General features: G+C 37.4%; 1 protein-coding gene across 2 annotated transcripts in view; it reads right to left on the minus strand.

Moving 5' to 3' along the window:
• Epb41l4a (erythrocyte membrane protein band 4.1 like 4A) overlaps positions 1-23,850 on the minus strand; it is a 222,632-nt gene that overhangs the window by 60,544 nt on the left and 138,238 nt on the right. For both annotated transcript variants that reach the window (XM_026401242.2, XM_077800666.1), the window contains exons 10-12: positions 14,169-14,260; positions 12,706-12,783; positions 6,989-7,110 (exon numbers count right to left, since the gene is read on the minus strand). In XM_026401242.2, the coding sequence (XP_026257027.2) occupies positions 6,989-7,110; positions 12,706-12,783; positions 14,169-14,260 (292 nt within the window). The remainder of the gene's footprint in view (positions 1-6,988; positions 7,111-12,705; positions 12,784-14,168; positions 14,261-23,850) is intronic.

The following is a 23,850-nucleotide window of genomic DNA, read 5'->3' on the forward strand; positions in this document are numbered from 1 at the left end:
GGGGAGGGGAGTCAGTGTTCAGTGGGTTTTGAGTTTCAGTGTTACAGAGGAAAACATTCTAGTGATCTGTTGTAGGCCAATGTGAATATCTTTAACACTGCTGACTTTACCCTTAAAATGGTGGACACAGTGAACTTAATTATTTTACCATGATTTTTAAAAATAGCTTGAACTAAAGGCTGCGCTGAAAAGTAGAAACCCAGTAAGGAAGAAAACCCCTAAAGGTGCTCACAATATGCCTGGCTGCTAAGATCTGCAGGTGAGCAGGGCAAAAGAACCTGCAGGCAGAGTGTGCTTGGGCTTGCCTACTTCCTCCACTCCCTATTTATACTGAATCCACTAGAATAAAATGAAACTCCCCAATTTCCTTCCCAAGCTCCACTCACTATACTTGAATGGTCTCTCCCCATCCCTCACTCTCAAGCCCACAGCTCCGTAACATAATCCTACTATCCTTTGTATATAAAGTGGACACTATTATTGTAAATATAATTCAAACACTAACAGGTGGATTTGCAGACCTTTTCATGTTGTATATAGAAAGAAATCCTTCTATTTTAGGAGAAGGAAACTAAAGTATACGTACCAAGCTCCTACCAAAGTCTGGCAGGACGTTCAGCTCATTTCAAACACCATTTCCATGTTGATGATTCTGAGGCAGGGGGCAATATCCCCATTTCACAGATGGAAGCTCTGGTTGGCTAAGTGCCTTTATAATGCTACCCATTTGACACATGTACTACTGAAGCTGAACACAGATTTACCAGATCCACACCACTTCTATCTGACACACTGGTCTCTTCACACAGTAGCCTTTCCTTGACTTTAACAAAAAAAGACCTAAATGCCAAAAGCCAAGCTGAGCTTCTGCTGACTCTCACATCTGACACAATATGCCAACCAGAGGAAGTGCCCAATATATGATAATTACTTTCTTTTTTGTTCCAGGAAAGAAATGTTTGTATTACATAAAATACACAAGCTGCTTAATAGCACCAATGGATCTTCATGCTATAGCTTTGGTATTTAAAGCATTCCTTATTCAAAATATGTTGGGCAAAGAGTAATGTCACTGAACAAATCACCTTGTGACATTTTAGTGCAAAATCTTAGTGAAATGTGTGGAATTTGAACATTCAATGGTTACTTTCTTAACTATTTCTCAAAAGCCCAGCTACATTGACCCAAGTGAAACTGTACTATATCAAAGCATTTCTCTGTCTCTCCTGCTCTGGTGCACCCACCTCAGTTCACAAACAGAAATCCTGGCCAGCTACCCCCAGGTGAATCATTAGTTATGTGCTATGATATATATCATCCTATTGTGCTTTTCAGTCTGAAGATGCTGCTGTGATCGCTTGCTTCTGTGTCCATCAGTGGGATACATTTATGACCTTAAAATGCTGCATCAGAGAATCCTACCATTGTTCATCCACTGTGGTTGGTTTCACCCAATATTTTCCTTACAGGTAATTATGGATTATATCTAAATATTCTGTCTTTATTGATTACCTATAGCAGAGACTCTTCTGACAAGCCTACCTGCATGAGTTGACAAGACCTTATCAGAGAAAGGGCTATACAAATATACACTTTTCCCATCTGCAACTCTCTTCCTGATTTACCCCAAACTCCACCTAAGCATTTCTGATTTGCAAGGAATGCTGGCTGCCTGCCCTGGCGCTGAACTCTGGGTGGGGCAGCAGGCTGCGGGGTGCAGAACTCCTGACTCTGGAATGTACTTCCTCATAGAGGTGCCAAGACCTACACTTGGCAGATTCTAAACACAATAGCTTTTTATCTACCAGGCATTTATTGTTCCTTACTGAGGGGTGAATAAAAAGCTTTTTAAACTTATAGAGAACTGGGATACGGTTAAGGGGAATAGTCATCTAGTTGAATTACTGTAACTTCAGAAGAAATAAGAGACTGTCTTCTAAAACAAAAGTCATTACTATAAATTAATGATACAAACTAACAAAAAGTAAAAATCTCCTTTCTATCACAACTTGTTTTTTATGATACATAAATGTTAAATGAGAGGTGAGAATGTGTACTGATAATCCAAAAACTGTAATTCTAAAATTTCATTTAAAGAGAATACCGAGGGCTGGGGCTGGGGCTGTAGCTCAGTGGTAAAGCACTTACTTGCATGTGTGAAGCACTGGGTTCAGTCCTCCGCACCACATAAAAATAAATAAAGACATTGTGTGTCCATCTACAACTAAAAAAAATATTAAAAAGAGAATTCCAACAGAATTCCTTCTACAAAAATTAATATCTGGCCTGATTAAGGTAAAAATAAATCTCCTTATTTAAACTATAATTTTATTTCTGCCAAATATAGTATACTATCACAAAAAAACTTTTTCTGTGTTTTTAAATAATAAGGAAAGTAACTATGGCAAATTAATTTACTAAGGTAACACTTTTGTTTTCCTCTAACTAGTAAAAAAAATTTTTTTTAATTTTTTTTAGAGAGGTACTGGGGAGCCAACTCAGGGCTGGGTCTTTTGCATGTTAGGCAAAAGCTCTACCACTGAGCTCCAATTCCAGTCCAATTAAAAAAATTTTTTGAATAAAAAAAAATGAGAGAGCCATTGTTCATTCTCACCCAACTACCCATGAATAAGTTCCAGAGAAAGGAAGCTTCTGAGTGAGGGGCTATTCTGAAGCAGCAGAGCAGGAGGAAGATGGGAAAAAGCAGAGTGACAGGAAGATCTCTTTAGGTAGGCTGGACCCTAGGCCCAAGAGGGTCCCAAACTGATCACAGACCCCTCCCCTCTTACTCTCACTCAGACTGGCTTTACACAGACTGCCCACCTTTGTGGGGCCTGCAGGGCTTGGAAAAGGAGCATGCATACAACAAGCACAGCCACGCTGGTGCAATGAAGACTAGAGGGCCTCTTCAAACCTCTGCTCTGAATCAGAAGCCCACCACAGCATTAGGAGTGAGGGACTGCCTTTCTATCAGCCAGGGTCAATTAGGACAAAATGCAGAGTACATTTGAAATAGAAAAACAAGAAAATGCAATATTTTAAAAATGGAAGAAAATTATCCCTGACAATATTCTTCCTACATAGCATGATAGCAACTGCAACTCTGGATCACTGGCATTTGCTAAGCGGTACTTCTTCACTCAGGACAATCATACTGTCATAGGGAGGGTCATCTAGGGATTCATAGAACAGATCACTGTACTGTAGAGCATAAGCTACTAAAAAAAATTCAAAGTGGAATGTGCTTTTAGCAGTCTTAAACACTAGATTATATACAGTACTTTTTAGAATAAAAATGATGGGTATATATCATTGTTTAAAATATATAATAAATAATCATGAATGCTTAAAGACATTACTAGAGGGATATTTGCTATAGTTATAGTTTTCAAATATTAAAACAGCTTAAGTATCCGATAATTAAGGATTGGTTGAATAAATTGTCACATTTATATAAAAATCTATAAAGCAGAACATCGTCCAGACATTAAACTGGTGCTGCATAAGAACATGTAAAGATGTAGGACATTTTCATGATATATTAAAAAAGACAATTCTGTTGTAAAACATTATCATTCCATTTTTCTAGGAAAGATATATGAACAATTAACAGGCTATAATAATACATAGCTAGTACTAGAAGACAGAACTGAATATGAAAGCTTTATTTTTTCTTTTTTGTGAGGGAAAGTTCTAAGTTTTCTAAATCTTATAAAATAACTATATATTTTGATATTAGTAAAGGCATACCACATGTCACATTCTTTAAAGACCCACTTGATGCTAGAAGGCTGTCCTCAGAGAAGGACACCTATTCCATGTCATGCCCCACCTGTACCCTCATCCCCTAATGAAGAAGGAATCTGTTCCAATATGCTCAACCAACAGACCATGCTACAGGGGGGCTCTTTCACAGCAGAACAGAATGAGACGTGACCTTGTTAGCATGGATTTGACAGCGCAATACAGTTCCAAGTTGCTCTGTGAAAACTGTATTTGGCTGAATCTACAAAAGCCAGGAAAAAAAAAAAAAAAAAGATTTGTCCCTCAATCCAGCTTCTAGTATTTAGGATTCTATGGAAAGCACAAAGAAAAAGTGTTCCAGCCAGTAGACTATATGCAGATATTTCATAAAAGCACAGGAGACAAAAAAAAAAAAAAGCAAATTGCAACAGGTTTATAGAGATAGCATATGTGATTCCAACATCACAAGTGGAATGAAATGTTGACTTGAGGCAGTGAATGTTTTTAATATTCTCAGTTGGTCTCAGAATAATTTTATAAGGCATTCATGGTGTTTCAGAAATAGCATAGGATTTGAAGGTTTTCTTATTAACTATAGCTATAGTATAATTGATCCAAATGGGACTTCAGACTGCTCATATAAGAGTAATACAAAGTATTAAGATAAAGCACAAAACTAGGCATTAGAAGACTAGAATTTTTGCCCTGGGACTATTATATAATTGGAAGAAAGTTCTCTGGGTGGCCTTGGCCCAACCCAGGCTTTTTGCCTATGGATCTCAAGAATAACTGTAAAACATGCTAGGAATGTGATATCCTAAGATAGAGAGGAACTACCCTGATTAGCCCAGCCCTTATTCCTGTCTCTCCTAGGGACTGTAACATCTTGAGTTAGGAAGAAACTGCTGAGGACAGCCTGAGCTTTGTTCCTCTCTTCTCTAGAAGCAAGATGTCCACCAAAGCTTTAAAGTCTAGTGAGCCACATGACCACTTAGGTATGTAATCCAGAGTGAGCTGCCTTTTAGGGTCCTTTAAGATGTAGTGGAAGTAAAGCATAAGACTCTGTCCCAGGAAGCTTTACTGAGCTCTGGAGGACCAACTCACAAGAGATTCTAGTCTTCTTTTGTCCCATGCTACCTAACTGTAAGTAATAAATCTACTCCATGTAACTTGTTACACTTGAATGTGTTCTGTCTCCTTGTACTCAGACTAATAGGTAACCAGACTAATTGGTAACTAATTGAACTTGCTCCATACTAATACTGACCAACTGTCTGAAATCTTCAGTTTCCTCATCAGCTAAGTGAGGAATAACCGTACCAGTGATGTGGCAAGGTAATCTATTACAAATTTAAATCATGTTTTATTTCTGCCCCTATAGAACCACCAGAAAAGGATTGTTTCCTCCCAGTTCAATGAAAGAAGGGGACCTTCTTGGATTTAATCTGGCTTTAGAAATGATAAGTCAGATGCCATCTTCACACCCAGAAATGGTGGAACAAACTCATACACTTCAGAGGCTTGACATTTAATGAGGATTAAATGAAACAGTAGATGTCATAATGCTTTGCAAATTTTCATATGATGCTCAGATTTAACTACTATCATTAAAAATTCTATTCAGGGGCTGGGATTGTGGCTCAAGTGGTAGAGAGCTTGCCTAGCATGCATGAGGCACTAGGTTCGATCCTCAGCACCACATAAAAATAAAATAAAGATATTTTAAAAAATTCTATTGACTTCACATAATCTGGCAGAAAGACCCAGGAGACCTTGGGTTCCTTCCCTAACCCTACCTCTGTATAGCTGCTGGGGTTGTGTCTCCCTCACTTATAAAATGTGAATATACTTGCCTCATTCTACCAAACAAAGTTATTGTGAGACTAAAATGAGATGTTATATGTGAAATGAATCTGGAGAGAGTTAGACAAGGGTAATCTATAAGCAAGCCACAGACCCAAGTCAGCAACATTATTTTACAGTAAAATTCTGAGGGCTTTGAGCACTAAACATATAAATTAAAACTGATTAATTTATTAAAGAAATAATCTACATCAGAAACAAAAAATTCAAGAAACCCAAATGTCTACCAACAATAGAATAGATAAAATTGAAAACCTCTGGAATACTCACAGCAAGAAAAATAAATACACTTTAGTACCCACTACATGTCATGTTGATACAAAAAATAAGATGCAAAAGAAGATGCACATGCCTGATTAAGAACAGGCAAAGGCTCTATCAGAAGTAAATAATAATGGAAAGTAAGAAAATAATGATCACAAGTTAGACAGGATTTCTTCTAACTGGAGAGACTGGATGATGAGAATATGATCAAAGAAATGCCATGAGGGACTTGAGGTGGGGGTACTAGTTATATTAAACTTAGTGTACACAACACACCCACGGACACATGTGTATATGCCCATATACACATATGCATGTTTGTATTTCATGCACTTTCTGTATTATATTTCATACTGAATTACAAACAATAACAAAAACCCAAACAAATTTTGTACAAATTAAGTTACATCACCAGTGTTTCTTTTGTTTATTTGTTTGTTTTGGTTTTAGGAGACTTTTAAAAAAAGTTTGTTTCAATTCAATGTCAAATAACCAAAGAAATTACTAAACTGAGATTTTATTTATAAAATAAAACCCTTTCAAAAATAAACTATAATCCTTAAGCAAGTCAGGATGACTACTTATCTACAAGTGACTACTTATCTACAAATGAATAATTACTGATTGAATATTACCAAGGTCAAACTAAATATTCTACTAGTAAGAACGAGAAGACTATAAGCCCGGTGGGATGGTGCACACCTGTAATCTCAGTGACTTGGGAAGCTAAGGAAGTATGTTCTCAAGTTCAATACCAGCCGTGGTAACTTAGCAAACTCTGTCTCAAAAAGAAAAAAAAAAAAAAAAAAGCCAGGTGCAGTGGTACATGACTTGGGAGGCTGAGGCAGGCAGATCACAAGTTCTAGGACAGCCTCAGCAACTTAGCAAGACTCTTCCCCTCAGCAAATTAGTGAGGTCCTCTGTCAAAAATAAAGAAGAACTAGGGATGCAGCTCAATAGTAAAGTGTCCTTGGATTCAATCTGCAGTACCAAAAAAGAAAAAAAAGGAATAAAGAGACTACATACAGGATTATAGTCACTACCTGAGCATGTCTTGTACCATGAGCCTAAAAGAAAATGCAAAGTTACACAGATGACTTAAGGCATCATGACTTACCAACTGGCTGTGTCTGTGCTATTCTCTTAGGGTAAGTTTTGCTTCGACTTCTTAACACATTCTGATCAGGCCGGGGAAGTTGAATAGAAAGGTCTCGGCTCATTTGTGAAGCTGTCCTGCCACTTGAAAATGCAACATTTTGATTAGCAAAGGTAAAATCACACAGCTACAAAATTAAACAACAGCTCATTCAGAATAGCTGTAAAGAAGAAGAAACACAAAGACTCGACTGGTCATCCACATATAGAGGTTTCTAATATTATTCATTGTAATATTGGCTAAGGAAGTACATTAAATTTTAGATGGGAATTTATATTAGGAGGAAGATCTTTATGAGAGAGAAACAGGAAGAAAGGGTTTATTAAAGAAGGAGTTAGATTCGTAGGGGGGCTGGGGTTGTGGCTCAGCGGTAGAGCACTCGCCTAGCACGTGTGGGGCCCTGGGTTCGATCCTCAGCATCACATAAATATAAATAAGTAAAATAAAGGTATTGTGTCCAGCAACAACTAAAAAAATAAATATTAAAAAAAAGAAGAAGAATGATGGGCTAGAAATAAAGGTTTCTGATTTCTTGACCTCTACAACTCAATGATAAATCATGTCAGGTGAAATTACACAAGAACAACAATCCCACAGGGAAGTCCCCTATTTTCCTTACAGGGCAAGCTGTGAAGCATCCCTGCAGGACCACTTTGTGTTGTTTTATTCTGAAACCCACCATGGCACAATTAGCCATTTATTGTGCCTACCTCACCTAATGGGTCACATGGGAGATTGGAAGCAGGCCTAGAATATTCTCTAAAGATTCCATGAGGGTTCAAGAGGGCGAGCTTTCCCTGGGCTGGACAAGGCTTCTTAAGTAATTTTCCCAGAGAATTGTATAATTTCATTTGTTAGATTTCAGTGAACAGCTATTTTACTAAAAATTAATTCCACAACTGGTGAATTTGAGCCAGTGAATGACCCTAGTTTTCATAATGGAAAACATTGTTTAGGTACAGAAAAAAAAATGCATTTCTATATGTTTATTTTGTTTCACTATAAGGAGCGCCATCTTGGGAGGGAAAAAAAAAGTCTTTTACTGGCCCCCAATTCTATTTGTGCTACATTTACAGAATAAAGATTGGTAAATATCTCCCAAAAGGTGGTTAAACAACAACAATGTGAAATTCATCTTATATGCTTCTTTGAATATTTCCCCTTCTCACTATCTACTTTTATTAGAAATAAAGATGACTGTAGCCAGGTGAAGAGGTGAGGTGGTGCATGCCTGTAAACTCAGCTACTCAGGAAGATTCCAAGTTTGAGGCCAGCTTGGGAAACTTACCAGATCCTGTCTTAACATAAGACATAAAGGGCTGGGGATGCAGCTCAGTGGTAGAGTGCACCTGGCTTCAAACCCAGTACCACCAAAAAAGAAAAAATAAAGAAAAAAAAAAAGAGAGAGAGAGAAGTACAACAACATTCATTAAAAAAAAAAAAAAAGTAACTTCTCATCAGGCTATTTGGGACATTACCAGGAATGAGCTACTCTGAGAATTAAGGTGCCAAATTCCATCCGTGACAGTACTTCATGTTTAACAGTTCATGAGAAATGGAGTGGAGGGGAACAAGCTGTGATAGTTAAATTTCAAGTGAAAGGACACCTAGTTTTTTTTCAAGGGTATATAAGGGAACATAAATTTCTGAAAAAGTTAAAAAAAAATTCCACAGATATAGCAGAATTTCATTATTAAAAATGACTGGAGTATGAAAATCAGATCTACTGACACAAGACTTTCTCTGTTTTTAGAAAGACTTGGGCACTGAGTACCTCATTACACAGAGAAAAAAAATATTTGCTGTGAAAATATAATCCAATATGTGAACCACTGAGACATTTTATAATGAGATTGTACTTTATTATTCAATTTTACCTCTTGGTTTCTCTCTTGGGAACAGAGGAGAAATGAGAAAATCACATCACAAGATTACTAAGGCTAAGGTCTAGAAACAAACTGATCTGCCACAGTTTGCACAGGTCCCAGTACTACACCAATTTTTCTGCCCTCAGATGGTCATAATGGCACAGCCTTGTGGCATGGGAGAAGGGACAGAACAATTAGCCTTTGGTTTGAAGCAACAAGCCCTATTGAAAACATAGCTACGCCTTTCTCTAGCTATCTGGTCCTCAGCAGATTTTTATTTCTAAAAATCTCTGCAGTCTCATTTTTCTTATATATAATTCTATTTGTTCTTATTATATCCTAACAGAAATAGTTTTATGTAGTGTTCTATTTCTTTGTAGTAGAAAGTGATGAGAAAGTACATATAGAAACTGACAGTGTATGGTTATAGGGTCTCTCTGTATGTCTGGAGACTCTCTATTGTGACAGGGCAGAGTTCTATTTCCACGATCACCCACTTCCCTGCCCTCTCACACTCTGGCATACACCCCCTTCTATGCTAAGTGACACTATCAGAAGTCCTTCAGCCTCACAGGGAGCAAGAGAGAAAAGAAGGAGAGGAGAGGCACTTGGGTTCAAGTTCCAGATTTGCTATTTAGTGGTTAAGGGTCCTTAGTTCAGTTACCTTATTTTAGGTGCTCAAATTTCTCATCTGTATAATTGGGGATCTGATACCTCTTTTGGCAGGTCACCATATAGATTGAATAAAGTAGCCCATGTGAAAGCAAGCACCTGACTAAGGAGGTTCTCATGAGAACTTTGTCTCTTCTCTGCTTCATGAAATGTGAGATCCCGTGAGGGCGCCTGTGATTTAAGTCCTAGGAGAAGAACATCTGGGTTTCTGGGGAGTGGGGTTTCTCAGGCCTCATTCTCACTTCTGGAGTACTAATCCCACACAACTTATTCATTCATCAAAACCAGGAGTCTCCTATACACTTAACATCAGATGAGAGCAAAGTTAATTTTTAAGGGACTTAGAAAAGGAAATAGCAATGTATAATAAGACATTTAATCCATCAAATATTTAATCAATCTCCATTTCAGATTGTTGGTCCCTGATAATTAAAAAAAAAAAATAGGGCCAGGCACAATGATACACACCTCCAATCCCAGTGGCTCAGGAGGCTGAAGTAGGAGGATAACAAGTTCAAAGTTAGCCTCAGCAACTTAGCAAGGCCCTAAGCAACTTAGCAAGACCCTGTCTCAAAATTTAAAAATTAAAGGAAAAAAAGGGGAAGGGGTGCTGGAGATGTTGCTCAGTGGTTAAGCACCCCTGGGTTTAATTCCCAGTACCAAAAAAGAGAGAGAGAAAATTAGAACACCACCTGATTTCACCTCAGTCATTGTCCTCCAATTTAATTTCGAAATCTGATTATCCTATATCACTAAAAATGTCTTTTTTTTAATTTAAAAATTGTTAAATTTTAAAATATCTGTTTTTTTCCATTAAGTAATGACTAGATTTCCCAAAAGATATAGTAATCTCCTTGGCATTCTGAAAGCCCTAAAATGGAAGAGAGAATAAAGACTAGAACACTTGTCTTCCTCCATCACATACATGTACATACCACATACGTGTACATGCACACCCCTCAAAATATTCATACATACTAATATAAACACACACCCTTATGTGCACAGAGACTCACATTCACACACTGCAGCCATTTCATAGGCTGCTATTTTTCCCCCAACACTCTAAAGCCTGCAAGGTGAAGCAGGGAGCTGTCTGTGTTTCAGAGCTCTGCTTGCAGGTGAGGATATTGCCTGACTGTCTCAAAATAGAGACAGGCATATGATGGTGGATAAAGGTGGGTTGTGTGTTATCTTTCGACATTAAACAATCTATGTGCTAATGACCATTAAGAAGTCAGAGACCCATCCCTGCCTAAGCTCTGTCTACAAGGATAGAACAGCTTTCTTCCAAGGGTTGTGTTAGGTTAGTGCTTCCTATGTATGGATGTGTTGATTTGCGTTTCATTAAGATTTACTTGGCAGTTAACATTAGCCAAGAAATTAGAACAGATTTAGCAGAACCTCCAATTCTGCAAAGGTTACCTTTAATTACATTCTTGGAAGAAATCATATTAAATATGCAAAATCCAATAACTTTCTAATAATAATTCCCAGTAGCCACAACATTTGCATTTCAATAAATTTGAGAAATCAGGTGTGGCTAAATTTGTGGAAGCCAACTACAGCATATGTTAAACACCCTAATTATAATTTTAATAGTATAAACATTAAGGCAGATGTCTGTTCACTAGCTCCATTTTGGTGACAAGGAGATAGCTTTACACATTTTCTTTATAACCCTGGCAGCGTTTTATGACACAACTGGAAGAATAGCCTACATACTGGCTACTGGCTACTCTTCTCAGTATAAAAGTAAAGAATCTTTTCCTTAAACTACTTGTAATTATTTCACTTTCTATGCAGAACCTTGAAAAGCTGCAGGTTAAATATTGAAACATCAATAAATACCTTCATATTAAAAACCAGGAATATCTATAATACAATTAACATTTTTATTTTTAGTCATCAAATAAGCAAACATTCAACTGAATATTGTGTACAAACGAATTCATTACTAGTCACTCCTTTATTGTCTTTGGTCTCAAACTTAAGACTCAAAAAGCAAGTTATTAAAAGAGAAGAATTAAAACCTGGCACGGTGCTGTCCTATAAACACTTGAGTGGGCTTTATTTTCAAATCTCCTGTGCAATCATTTCTTTCAGTGACATCACTAATGGAACCAACAGAACAGCGTCCCACCAGCTGTGTGGCATTTCTGCACCCTGCATGGGTTTTCAAGACCTGGGGTCGTGCAGCGCCACCTGAAGAACACTATAGCTCTTTGAAGGCAGAGGTGGTTAGATCTGATTCTTTGTGTCTCTGGACTCCTGATACCATACCCTGCACACCACAGGCTCTCCACTGAACAGAATGAATTAAAACAAATCCTTTTTCCATATAGAACTCACTTTCACTTTTAATGCTGGTATTAGAAAAAGACACAAACACCTACCTGGCTGCATGACAGTCAGGCTTTTTCTCCAACAAGCTAATCTGTCTAATGGTTAAAAGGACAGGCTGTGGAGTTAGACTGCTAGAGTGTGAATCCCATCTCACTGCTTCTTAGCTGTGTTACTGTAAGAAGCTACTTGGCCTCTCTGAGCCTCAGTTTCCTCGTATATTAATAAAGAGAATATTACAGAAGATTATAATGACCAAATGAAGCAATAAATGGAAAACAGCACAACAATGGCATTTAGTAGCTGCTCAGATAAAGTCAAGATATAATATGTTAATTGTTTCATTACTATATACATACAATAATTTTGCACATCAACAGTGTGTTTGATATATAGTATTAAGTATATGTTGTGTTATAATAAGGGATCAACTGAAGATCTTAAGAACACAATCCATCAGTTAATATTCAGAATATCTATTTTGTTTCATCATCATAGAATAAAATTAGAAATAAGTGATAATTGAATCAAAATTAAATTCCGAAGACAATAAGTTATACTATATTCTAAAAGTCCTAAACTTGACATAGCTAATGCAGACATTAAGTATAATTAATTCTGAAAAATCATTTTTGTCAAGAAAGTTTTAATAAGTTGTTATGCTTACAAAACACACTGGACTGTGGGTAAAATAAGAAAAAAATTAAATCGCACACTTCCTTATGCATGTATGTGGGCAGCTGAATTAAATACTTATTTACAGGCACACACCCCAAGAAAAAAAATACCATTTACCTGTACCGATGCTTATAACCAATGGATCCAAACTTGCTGAGTTTTCTTGACAATGAATTTGATTCTGTTTCTGGCATTCTAATTAATTTTAAAAAGAAAACCAAAGACTCATAAATGCAGATACTTGTACAAAATTTGAACAAAAAGCTGTATTGAAAACTTAACAGTGCATTACAGTTTAACAAAGCTAGTGAAAGAATCAGGAATTGGCTATTGTAAGTTCGTATGTGACACTCATCCACACCTTAGGATGTTACATATGTCTGATACCAAATACTCATACTTTCTAAAAATTATCATACACATTATTGTCCTAGGAGGTTTTAGTTGTGAATTAACTTTCTCTGTTTAAGTTATCTTGGGAATTTTGTCACTATGCTGATTTACTCTTCCTAAGATTCTCATAAGTCATTCATGACAGATATGATGGTTTGCTCTTGTTTGTATAATGTGTTCCAGGACTTCCCATTCCAGGGCACTTTCAACAGACAATGCCATGGCTCCCAGCCCTGTCCCACTGACCTGCAGGCAAAGTCTTAGGCTTCCTGGGCCATGTTCCTCCCCTGACACAAACCATAAAGAGGACTTTAGTCATTTTACAAAAATACTTCTCCAACACTATGCAATTCAGCTAAATTGTTCCATACAAATCAAAATTCTCCCAGAATAAGGGGGAGAATTCATTCCTGTTTTAATTTTTTTTACACACAAAAATAAAGCAATAAAGTTTAAAGCATTACCTGCTAAAATTTTGTCTGATCTTTATGACACAAGGATGTGAAATAAGGAAAAAGTGTCCCCATAATCTAGTAGTCAGTTCTCTGTCCTCATCTTACTTGCCCTCCCCGGAAGGCTGCACATAGTTGCTGGCCCCTATTCCTGATTTCCCAGTACATGATATCCTCTCCTGGTTGTTCCTTCTCATGTCCCTCAGCTGGCTCTTCTTGTCTCCAAAGCTCAGTTCTTAGATTTCTGAGTTTCCCTCTCTTTGTTTTCTCCATAGTTGATCTCAACCAATCCCTTCTGTTATTAAATATCTACTAAAGTTACACCATCAACCTTCACCTTTCCACCGGGCCCTGTATACCCAATTGCCTTACCACATGGATGGCTCATAGGCTTTTCAAATTTACTATGTCCACAGCAGAATACTTGATTTCCACCAATGCCACACAGGTACTAGCCAAATCTGCATTTTCTACATAAACTTTAAGAAATTACCATTGATCCTTTCTTACAGTAAAAGTACTGTCTACATTGTGTTATGTATATATATATGTATGTATACAAACATGTACATATGTGCACACATGTGTATATGATGCCATCCAGGGAACTGAGCCAAAATAAATTTAAAAAGAGAAAAGTTCAAAATTTCTGTTTGCAGACACAATTCCTGTTATAAAAACAAATGCCATTTTCATTTATTAGAAATGATGAACAAAACTATCCAATTAACATACCTAAAAAATGTATGATGTTCTACACTGCACTTCCAGAGATGCTTGCAAGCGGTTTTACTTCGAGCTTCAAAAAAGAATGAGGTTTCATTGCACTGAGAGAGAGAAAGAGAGAGAGAATTGAATTACTGGCCATAACACTCTTCAGATAGTCCCTCTTTTAGGTAATATAAAACAAAGTAGGCAGAGAGATTATTAACCCATAAAACAATGAGTAATTGTCTCTTAGTAATTATTTTTGGAAGGCTGTATTAAAATCACTTTCCACTAATTAAAATTACAAAACATAAATTCTGTTTAAATCGTACTGTAATCAACTTCATTATCTACTTCTACATCACCTCACAGCTATGCATAATCCAGGTGATGGCACTGAATTACTGCCAAATCTCCCATCATAAATTGCCACTGACTGACAAGCAAAAAACACTGACTGTGTGGAAATCATTTCCCAATAAAAAACAGAGGCCCATAAATCCAGTCTTTAAGTATAATTAAGGGATGCACAGGTCACACTCAAATTGATGTCTAAAGAACCTCAGGGGCCAGGGGTGGTACTCAGTGGTACAGCCCTTGCCTGGCATGTGTAAGGTCCTGGCCAATGGCCAGTACCACACACACACACCAAAAAAAAAAAAAAAAAAAGATTAAAAATTTCAGAAGGAATCACTGAGAGGAGCAGCCACCAGTGCAATGTAATCTGGGCAAATGAAGTAACATCTCTGATTTTGAGTTCTTCCCCATTCTATACCAAGTTATTGGATTTATTGAATTAAATGATATGGTAGATATAAAATATCACATAACAGGTATAAATTTTAATCATTTTAATCTAGTAGTTATTTGATTCTTTAATATACTTAATACAAAAGAAACTAAGGCAACATTAAAGGTAATTCTAATTTTTGTATGAGATACTTATTTTGGGGCAATACTAGAGACAGAACCAAGGGGTTCTTTACCACTGAACTACAACCCCCAGCCTTTTTCATATTTTAGAAACAAGGTCTTGTTAAATTGCCCAGACTGGCCTTCAACTTGTAATCCTCCTCCCTCAGCCTCCTGAGCAGCTGGAATTACAGATGTATAGCACCATACTCTAGATACTATTGTTTAGGGCTGGGGTTGTGGCTCAGTGGTAGAGCACTTGCCTAGCATGTGTGAGGCACTGGGTTCGATCCTTAGCACCACATAAAAATAAATAAATAAAATAAAGGTATTGCGTCCATCTACAAAATATATTTTTTTTAAAAAAAAAATACTATTAGTTTAAGTGACTGAATGGAAAAAAAACAAACAAAATACAATATAAATGCTATAATAATAAAATACAAGCTCTGCAAAATTATATAATTGATGATTTAGTTTCAAATTTAAAAACCAAACATGAATCTCAAATGCAGCAATGCCTCTGAAAGAGGTTCTTACAGACTCAAAAACAGAACTGTAGAACACGGAGAAATAATTGAAATGATTTGTCTCCCACTTTTAACAAGGACAGAATATTCATACCTGTGAAATTCTTCCCAAGTCCAAATGGAATGATGCTACCTAAATTAGCATTCTATTTGTAAAATGAAACAAAGCCAACCTCTCTGTGTTACACAAAGGCTAGCTACAATTCCAAACTTCTATGAGGCAGAAGGAAAAATTTAGGATGAGTCTCAGGTTTCTGGCTTGAATACTAGTATTAAAATATAGCAAGTGGGGAAAAAAAGGGATTTGGATGACAAGGGAATGGATAATAAGTTCAGGAGGAGATACTTGGATCCTGAGGTGCCCATGGAATGCCAAGTGGGCCAGTATGAGCACACAGGTGCAGAGCTCAGGAGAGAGGTCACAGCCACTGACACAGGCAATCTTGCCTGAGAGGAAATGAGATGGCTCAGGAAGAGAACGCAGAATGGGATGACAGGAAAGATGCAGACTGTGTGAAGGTGGACTGGGGGGGTCAAAATGAACCAGGAGATGATGGTTTCAGAAAGGCTGGGAAGAGACAGCACAAATCTCAAATGACCCAGAAAGGTCAAACTGGGTTTCAAAGGAGTTTACTCATTTCTCAGTGAAAAAAATCTTTGGTGACTTCTATGAAAGAGGTAGAGATTATAAAATTAGAGCTGAGGGGGGGAAACAAGTCAATGAATTCAGAAAATGCTTTCCTCAATAGCAAAAGAAACTGGGGGTGAAAACAGGAATGGGTGCAAAGGAGATCACCCAAGTTTCTTGAGGGTAAGATGGGAAAGCCCAGGCTCCTATCAGGAGATGGGAGTTTTTAAGGGGGACTCTTTTTTGGTTTTTTAATTTTTCTTTTAAAAAATATAAAACATAGCCAAGTGAAGCAGTTCATGCCTGTAAGCCAGTTACTTGGGAGTCTGAGGTAGGACTAACTGAATAACTTAGCAAGACCCTATCTCAAAGATAAAATAAGAGCTGAGGACGTAGCTCAGTGGTACTGCACTTACCCAGCATGTGCCAGCCTCTGTGTTTAACCCCAGAGACAGAGAAAAATATAAATAAAAGAGACATATAAACTGTACAAAAGCCAAAAGTAACCAAAACTCAATCTCCCTCTTACCACTGGCCACGCTTCCCCTTCCCTGAGTATACCACTATTTCTATTACAAGGAATGAGTGCTTTTAAGGGAACTGGATTATCCTAAAATGAAATGAACAGGTCAATAAGTTAAAAATAAATTTGCTTGTGATTGCATTCTGACAGGATAAGTGGTTAAGACAAAGGGGACACCAGGACAGGCTGTCCTTGCCTTCCCAGCTTACCTCCCTCAGTACATGGAAACCTGGCCATCTCCCTGTGCCTTTCAACAACAGAAACACTGGGTGTGGCAGAAGGTGCTAGGCCTTACTACCTAGAAGTGTTGGCCAGGAAAACTGAGACACAAGACACTTTCACATTTTGGCCAAAGCATCTATAAATAAGGCCTAATTTATGTACCAAAATCAAATTTTCAAAAACTTAGTTACGTATAATCCAATTTTCAAAACTAGAAAGAAATTAAAAAGTATTAAGCGTTTAAGTGAAATAAAATACATCTCCTTCAAATCTCAAACTTTTCTTAGACTAGTTTTTGTTTCATTCTTCACCATCATATCTCCATTCTTTTACTTTTTTAAGAACAGATCTCATCATGGAATACCTAATTCTTAATATACTTTTTAATCTACTGTTTCTTAATCAAAGAACAAAAAGCATATAAAATCCAGCCAGAATTAGGTTTTTCTCAAGTTTCCTTGGGTATGAATATATTAAAAGGAACAAAAGAGTTTCCCTACAGACCTCCTAATTACTTCTGTCACAAACAAATCAAGTAGGGGCTCATTCTCCATTTTTAGAGGGCTTTAAGACAAGCTGCCTACTTTTTATCCTAGTGTTGGCAAAATGATCTAAATACTAAAAGGAAGGTTAACACAACAAAATAGGAACTAGGTATTCTAAATACATTCTATGTACTTTTGCTACATGCAGTAACTGTTAGCCTGAATGAACTGGCATGGTGTTTCAAATGTCTCTTTCCATCACTCTTCTATCTATTAAATCTTTTCCAAATGGTCAGTTAGCACATTTTCACTCATCCATACAAAGAGCAGCAGCTTCCTAATTGAAGCACTTCATTTTAAGATTCTGCTAAAGATACTGTCCAAGAATCCAACATTTGCTTTTGCAAAATTACTTAAATACCGTTATAGTGTTAGTCATTTCATGCCAAAGCAAAGATATTGTCCGAATCTATTTCTTTTTATTTTATGAACTATTCAAGTTTAGGTCACTTTTATACTCAGATACTATATCATGTGCCTATCATTGTTCCTTGAGTCTCTCTTTTTCTTTCTTTTTTTTTTTTTTTTGATACTAGAAATTGAACATAGGGGCCTTAACTACTGAGGCACAACCCCAGCCCTTTTTATTATTCGAGGCAGGGTCTCACTAAGTTGCTGAGGCTTGCTTTGAACTTGCAATCCTCCTGCCTCAGCCTCCCAAGCTTCTGGGATTACAGGCATGTGCCATAGTGCCTGGCCTTGTACCTTGGGTCTCTATGTAAACTTGCTTCAAATTCCCAATTTCATCATATGCAAGTATTCAGGCCCTGTACAAATTCCCAACCTAAGTCCCTCTGGTCCTTTCAGACTCTTTATCCATCTTCTTTGTCAAGCTTAGAGAAATAAATCTACTTTGCTTGGCTTCTCTTACACATGTTGAGATTACTGACAGTATCAGTGAAGGACTCAACACTTCAAGTAGCACAGCCACTTATCCTCCCTGGGCCCACTCCAGCTCCATTGCCTCCCACAAGCCTGTGTCCTTAACACAGATCCTCATTACACACATGGTCTGTACTCTGTTTTCTCCCTCTTTCTGTTTGGGGAAGCAGCCACACAAGTGGTCAATGCCTTACCCAGCCTCCCTAGAAGTACAAGGATGAACTTCTTCATTTCATTATAATACACTTGTCCCACATCCAAGGTTGCAAGAAGCAATTCAAGATATAAGATGTGAGCCATTATTTAAGAGTAAGAGAGGTTAGTACTTCTAACACTGGAAAGATGCCACCATTACATACATACTTTGAAGACCTACAGCAGAGAAGCTTCTAACAACATTCTATCAAGATAGGGCAGAGGCTAAAATGTGAAGATGACAAGTCTAACGTATTGTGGGATTTTTGTTTTGTTTTAGTTTTTTTAGTTTTTACATGCAATCTGTACAAATTTACAGATTTAATTGGTTATATATTTAGTTGGCAATCATTAACTACTTTAGGCACAAGGGGAAATAACTAAATAGAGACTGATAACAAATGACTAAAATAACTTTCTTAATAATTGATAAAGCAAAGGAAGGAAAGTGGTAAAACAAATTTATTCTTCAACTGGAAATATGTACCAAGAGTTATTATAAAACCTATATGTTTTGAGAAATTTTATCTTTCTAAATGGTGAAGTTAAATTACTACAGTTTTAAAATTTTAATTATGCTGGTATATATGAGATACTAGATACAATTTTTTTTTGTACCAGGGATTGAACCCAGGGGTGCTCTGCCATTGAGCTACATTCCAGTCCTTTTTGTTTTTTATTTTAAGACAGGTTTTCCTTAAATTGAACTTGTGATCCTCCTGTCTCAGTTTCCCAAGTCACAGGGATTATAGGTGTGCAACCACTGTTCCCTGAAAACAATTTTGTTTTAATGGCTTTCCTCATATTTTTAATTACCCTCTCTTCTAGAAATCCTGGATTCAAACCTGGCTAATGAATTTGGAGTGAGCTCTTTTTTAAAAAATCCAATTTTGTTATTATGTGGAAAGGGAAGTCAGAAGGAAATTTTAAAAGATGAAGTATATACATTACCTTATTCTTTGAAGCTTTGTCTTTATATAAAGGCCACCAAAGAATGTTTCTCAAAACAATACTGTCAAGATATTGGCATAAAAGGATTATACTGTCAAGTAAAGATGGGGAATACTGGGGTAAGCACTCAGACCTCTTGGTGTGCTAATGTGCACTGAGAATCCCACTAGCTGGTGACATGGGGAGTGTTTTCCTAATTAATGTGAGCAAAGAGCCCATCTGAGGTCATTCTGCTTCCCACTTGGAGGAATTCACCGATGCAAACTTTGAAGTCCATATGGTTTACTTCTGTTATTGTTCCGACTCTCTTTCTTCTTCAACTGCTCTTTAGGGAACCTGTACTATTTCCAAAATATCAACATTTCTCTCTTCTATGTGCATATTGACTTAACTTTTGTTTTAATGACAATTTTTGTCCCTAATCTTACAAATGTTAAAACAATTCAGTAACAAATATTGTTATGCTATTAAGATGAAGGTATATTTTATAAGATCTACTGATGCTCTTTAAATTTATTGGTGTAACTTTAATTTTTCACAGGAAAAATTTTACTCCTTTTGAACAAATGACCTATGCATTTTAATTATGGGAAAAGTAAAACAAAAAACAACAACAAATGAAGCAAAGGACTTTCCTTCCTGCCCTGGCACAAGCTATTCACCAGACAAGACTGACAAGAACAAGGTGACCCTGAGTCCCTTCCTGTTGGAGACTTCAATAGCCCTAAGCAGCAAAACACAAAGGCAATTTCAACTCAGTCTTACACTGGATGCCTGTGACTTGTCTAACTTTGGACTAGGGAACTTTTAGCCTCATGACATCTCTTTCAGACAGATAGTATCATCCTTCCTCTACAGATAAGAAAATGTAGGTAGATGGAACCCAGGGAATAGAGAGTAAATGGGAGCCCTGGACCTAAACCATTCTGAAAGACTCCCACCAAACAATCATATGGTATCAGGGTCCAAATACTACTGAAGAGCCATACTCAGGAATAGCTGTGGGAAGAGATGAAATCAACCTATGTACAAAGATGCAGAGATAGAGAGAGAGATGGCAATACCAAACAAAATACACAGGCACTTACCTTTGACCAACCAATTCCATTCCCAGGCATTTACCTCACAGATACCTGCCGCAGTCTGACTGGGCACAATTCAGGAGCCACTTATCAAAAGAAACAAACTTTATTTTTAAAACTACAAACGCCAAACAAAACAGCTCCTCAGGAAAACCCTCAGAGCCCAACTGCCACCACCGGCTTCCAGAAGCCTCTCCCCACACCAACCACCCCACCTCCCACAATCCTCCTGCTCTTGAGGCCGATTGGCTGGGTCGCGTGGGCGGAGCCAAAGAAGTCCCCCAATGAGCAGTTCCGTAGTCTGAAGGGCAGGGAAACAGCCCAATGAACATGACTGCAGAGGAGCCAATCAGCTAGATGTTGCTGGGGTCACTGTGAGCCAATCATCAGCTGGCAGCTTGAAGGGCAGGGAAACAGCCCAATGAACATCGCAGCAGAGGAGCCAATCAGCTAGATGTTGCTGGGGCCACTGTGAGCCAATCATCAGCCGGCAGCTGGGAGTTTGCTGGCAGCTGGAAGTTTTCTGGGGCCCCTTTGGCTGTGGCTCTCAACAGATACCACTCCAAAAATACATATGCAAAAAGTTATTGAAGGAAAGAAAATGTCTAAGTGCAAAATATTGAAAACTACCTCAATATTCTAGTATAAGTAACTGCTTGAATAAACTATAGGAAATATACTCAATGGAATGTTTTGTACAAAAAAGGAGCCAAGAAAGCTCTCAATGAACAGATGATATAGAGTAATTTCTAGGAAGAAAACAAAACAAAACAAAGGAGCAAGAGCCTATATAGTAGGCTACCTTCTGAGTAAGAAAGAAGAAAAATAAGGAAAAAATATATAACTGCCTATCTTTACAAAAATAGACATAAAGAGGATTAATCAGAGAATGGTGAAGTTGGATATATGCAGAGAAGAGTGAAGAAATGGGTCTGAAAGAATCTGGGAGGCTGTTAAACTTCTCTGAGCCTTTTTGTATATCTTTGATTTTTGGAAGCATGTTAATCTTCTACATATTCAAAACATAAAATTAAATGAGCAAGAATGTGAAGGGGAGGGAACCATAACTGAAAACAAACTGAAACAAACCTAATTAGATTTCAAGTGAATACACAACCACAGTAATGAGGAAGAAAGAAAGGAATGAAGGGAGGGAGGGTGGGAGGGAGGACCCAGGACCCACCCAGTAAATTTTGAACACAGCATAGCACAGGCCCTCCATCTTGGCAAGGTAGTGTGTGTGGGTGAAAGAATTGCAAACAATTTTAGCGGTTTGGCCAAAGCAATCCTGACTATTTGATATGTATTTTAGAACTGAGCAAATGAGTAAATGTGTTGCTGCTGTTGGAAGCCAAAGTTCTCACAGACAAAGACAGGACATGAAAATATGAAATGGAAGATGGCAAAAAGGAACCCTTGTGGGTTTGGGGAGGTATGATGTGACCTCATGATTTCTAAAATACAATTGAGTATGTGTATGATTATATATGTATGTATTTATATTTGTATATGTACTATGTTCTACCTATGAGGATATGCATGCATAGATTGTCCACTACAAAGTTGTCCTAGTAGCAATGACCACACCTAGCACCAAGATCTTACCATTTCCCATTGAAAGAAACCAGAGTTCCTTGGGGAAATGCCTGTTACCAGGATATATATGAGATACACCTACAATATCATAGTAGACCAAAAAGGAAAAAAGTACCTAATAAATGTTGGGGATGGGTCCAAAGGGCATAGGAACCAGGCTGAAGGGACTCCTACTGATCAAATCTAGGCAATCTGAACCTCAAAATGGTTAAATACAGTAATGAATTATAAATTACTGGGGAAAAGAAGAGGATTAATATGTCCATGCCAATAACAGATAAATAAATAAAAAGAGAAGGTGGAACTCTTGCTTATAATGGAATGCTGAGAGCTGACTGATAAATGTTGAGAGAGTGGGAGGGCTAGAAAATCAGGACTTTGCTATCAAGAATCCTTACTGAATGCTAAGTATACAGAGAAATTTTAAGGAGTACCAGGGTATTTGCATTGATTTATCTCCCTACAGACTGATTACCAGCTTCAGGGTCAGGGAAAACAAGATCCAAACAAGAATTATAGAGTACAGAAATTGGGCAATACCATGACTGGGTGATCAAACTTAAGAGCCAACAAAGAACAGATGGTCATCGTGTGTCTCCAGATGTGCCACCATGACATGGACACAACTTCAAGTCAGCCTTACAGCTGAGAATACATTACCTCAGGAAACAGCAGAAAAACACCAAACAAGAAGCTTTCTGTTTTACAATAGTGGGATAGAATTGTATTCTTAAAAAATGTCAGTGATATAAAAATGTTCCAGATTGATGGAGGTTAACTGGACTCTCTTCTGTTAGGGGGAAATACCATAAAGGATATTCGTAGGTCAACCACCAAAATTGGAGTATAGAAAGTAGATGATAAAAGTAGGAGAACAATATAAATTTATTAAGTTGGTAACTGTACTGAGGTTACATTAGGGATATATTTATTTGGGGGAAATACCCCTCAAAGTCTTTAGAGTCTGTGACACATACAACTTATTCTCACATTGTTCAGAAAAGAATCTTGTGTGAGTAGAGAGAGAGAAAGCACAAGTACCAAGGAAATGGAGTAAAATGTTAGCAGTTTAATCTGAATAACAAAAAATAAGCATGTTCTTTGTAATATTTTCATTCTTAGCCACTTTTATAAGTTTGAATTTTTTTTAAAAAAAAGTGCATTTTTAAACCTGTAGGGTCTTTTAAACTGTGAAGGACACCCCACTTACATAAGCAGACCTCTTGGGTTTGTTGACCAACAATGACAGCTCCTGGTCATCATCACTTCCTGTGTGCTCTCCCCAGAGCAGATCCAACCAAGAGTTCTGCCAAGTGGGTCTAATTTCTCATGACCAGAGTTGCCAGGAACTTTTTGGTCCTACATCCTGTCACGCTGAGCAAGTTTAGCTGAGGTTTATTTCATGATGCACTGCATATAAGAGTAATCACAGCATCATTTTCTCATCCTTTCATTTCCTCCTCAAATGTGCTTACTACATACCAAGTTCTGGGACTGGTGCTAGGAATGGCACCCTCTCCCTGTGGTTAAAACCAGGAAATTTGAGTATGATCCTAAATTCTTCCCCATTTTCTACAAAAACATTGAATCTGCTACCAAGTAGAAGCAACTTCCTAATTTACTTCCTAAACGCCCCCCACATC

Source organism: Urocitellus parryii, chromosome 1 (assembly GCF_045843805.1).
Source record: "Urocitellus parryii isolate mUroPar1 chromosome 1, mUroPar1.hap1, whole genome shotgun sequence".
NCBI lineage: Eukaryota > Metazoa > Chordata > Mammalia > Rodentia > Sciuridae > Urocitellus > Urocitellus parryii.